General features: G+C 44.0%; 1 protein-coding gene across 1 annotated transcript in view; it reads right to left on the bottom strand.

The window, feature by feature from the left end:
* Window positions 1–2,500, bottom strand: part of LOC135092410 (tyrosine-protein kinase Fer-like) — a 33,220-nt gene that overhangs the window by 13,954 nt on the left and 16,766 nt on the right. Inside the window, 2 exon segments of the mRNA XM_063990893.1 lie at window positions 388–672; window positions 1,388–1,525. Of these exon segments, the coding sequence (XP_063846963.1) occupies window positions 388–672; window positions 1,388–1,525 (423 nt within the window).

The following is a 2,500-nucleotide window of genomic DNA, read 5'->3' as shown; positions in this document are numbered from 1 at the left end:
CCAGAACTTGTGGAATTAAATTATGAAGAAAATTAGAAAAGAAATATACCTACCAACACTAGAACAAGGGAGAGAAAGAGAAGACTTGTTAACTGTGTACACGTTGGTAAGTAAAATAGAAGTAGCTAATAAAAAAAGGGACAAGGAATCAGGAAAGTAGAAGGGGAAACATACAGGTTAAGGAAAAGAAGATGCTTAAAAAACACAAAGAAGAACAGTTTTCCACAAAGATACTGAAGCTTGCAGTGGGTTAAAAGAACACATAGTTTTGCTGCAAGTGTGCACAAATTAAAGGAAGAATTAGACATGTACAGATAAGGAGACAGAACCACACCTGTGAATTATAACTAAGTAAATACACACACACACACATACACACACACACACCTGGAAGCCAAGTGGGGCGATTCCTGGAACATGCCGCCCACACCCCCTGCCCCCATGCCCTTCCTGATTGTGGCCACCTCTGTCTCATGCTGGTTCAATAGATTCTGCTTCTCTCTCAACTCTGCCATCACCTCCTTCAGTCTGTGTTCAATGTCCGTCAGGCGTAACCGAAGGGAGTCCACTGTTAAGGAGTCCACTGCTAGCCGCCCTGGTTGCAAGGAGCCCACGCCGTCCCCTAGTAAGTCGCTGCAGAACTCAAAGGTCACAGGCTCTGGTGGGGAACTCCTGTAGAAGGGGCAGAAGAAGTGGTGGTGGTGGTGGTGGTGGTGGTGGTGTGTTTTTGTTTGTGGGGTGATGGGATGGATCTGTGAGGTGTGGGGTGGGGTGTTTGATGTTGTTGTTGTTGTTGTTGTTGTTGTTATCTTCTGCTTCTGCTTCTCCTTCTTGCTTTTCTTTCTCCTCTTCCTCCTTTTTCTGTGTGTGTGTGTGTGTGTGTGTGTGTGTGTGTGTGTGTGTGTGTGTGTGTGTGTGTGTGTTTGTTTGTTTGTTTGTTTGTTTGTTGTTTCCTCCATTCTCTCCCTTTCCTTCTTTTCTTCCAAATTCTCTCTCTCTCTCTCTCTCTCTCTCTCTCTCTCTCTCTCTCTCTCTCTCTCTCTCTCTCTCTCTCTCTCTCTCTCTCTCTCTCTCTCTCTCTCTCTCTCTCTCTCTCTCTCTTCACTCACACCTGTTTTTTCCCCTGTTTACTTGTTGAATTACCCATTATCCTCACTGCTATTCCTTCAACACACACACACACACACACACACACACACACACACACACACACACACACACACACACACACACACACACACACACACACATACACACACACACACACACACACACACACACACACACACACACACACACACACACATTCACTCACCTATTTATCCCTTCACCTATCCACCCACACACACACTCACACACACACAGCTCATCATTAGACCACACTCACTTGTTTTCCTCTGAGAAGGCACTGTACTCTGTCCTGGAGGAAATGGCATTCACCGCTGAGCCCACCTCTGCCTGGATCTCACTGTAGCGCCCCTTGGAGGTGTCTGTCAGCTCCCACACTTCCAGGAGAATGGACCGCCTGGGGAAGAAGAGGTGGTGTGAGGGAGGGGCTGAGGAGAGAGAGGGTGAGGGAGGGAGAAGAGATGAGTGGAGAGGCAAGAGGAGAGGGATGGATATTTTGTTTTCTTCTTAATATTTCTTGCTTTTTCTCTTCTTTTTACATTCTTCCTCCTCTTCCTTGTTACTCGTATGTAGGAAGGGGAAGAGGTGAGGGAGGGATGGGGTGTGGGAGGGAGAAGAGGTGGAGGTGATGAGGTGAGGAATGGATATTTCCTTTCCCTTTTTCATCTTTCTTTTTTTTCACTTCTTTTCTTCCTCTTCCCCCTCTTCCTTGTTATGAGAGAAATTACAGACCAGTTTCATGGACAAGTGTGGCAGCAAAAATATGTGAAAGGATAATAAAAAAACAAATGGACCAAAGTTTTGGAAGATAACAAAATCCTTACAAATTGCCAATTTGGTTTTAGAAAGGGGAGATCTTGTTTTACCAATTTGTTGTGTTATTATTCAAGAGTGACTGATATAATTCAGGAAAGAGATAGTTGGGCAGACTGCATGTAAGAAAATCTTTTGATAAGGTGCCACATAAAAGACTTCTATGGAAACAGGAGAAGATAGGTGGTGTAAATGAAAGACTGCTGGAATGGATGGAGGATTTTCTAAATAACAGAGATGCAAACAGTGTGGAGCCCAGTATTAGGTGGGGTCTCCTAAGGGTCAGTGTTGCCACCAGTAATGTTTGCAGTGGATGTTTATAAATGATATGGTGGAGAATGTATCCAGCTGTGTGTCTTTGCTGATGATGCAAAACTTATGACAAGAGTGAAGGAAATTGAAGATTGTGAAAAATTGCAGAGAGATCTAGACAAGGTGTGGGAGTGGAACAACAGATGGCAAATAGAATTTAACTGCAAAATGTAAAAAGACAGAGTTTGGAAAAAGTAACAGAAGGTGTAGTTATAACTGTAAGGTGGGGAATGAAGTAATTAAGACA

This window comes from Scylla paramamosain, chromosome 40 (genome assembly GCF_035594125.1).
Source record: "Scylla paramamosain isolate STU-SP2022 chromosome 40, ASM3559412v1, whole genome shotgun sequence".
Classification (NCBI taxonomy): Eukaryota; Metazoa; Arthropoda; class Malacostraca; order Decapoda; family Portunidae; genus Scylla; species Scylla paramamosain.
This window is presented reverse-complemented; position numbering and strand designations above follow the sequence as displayed.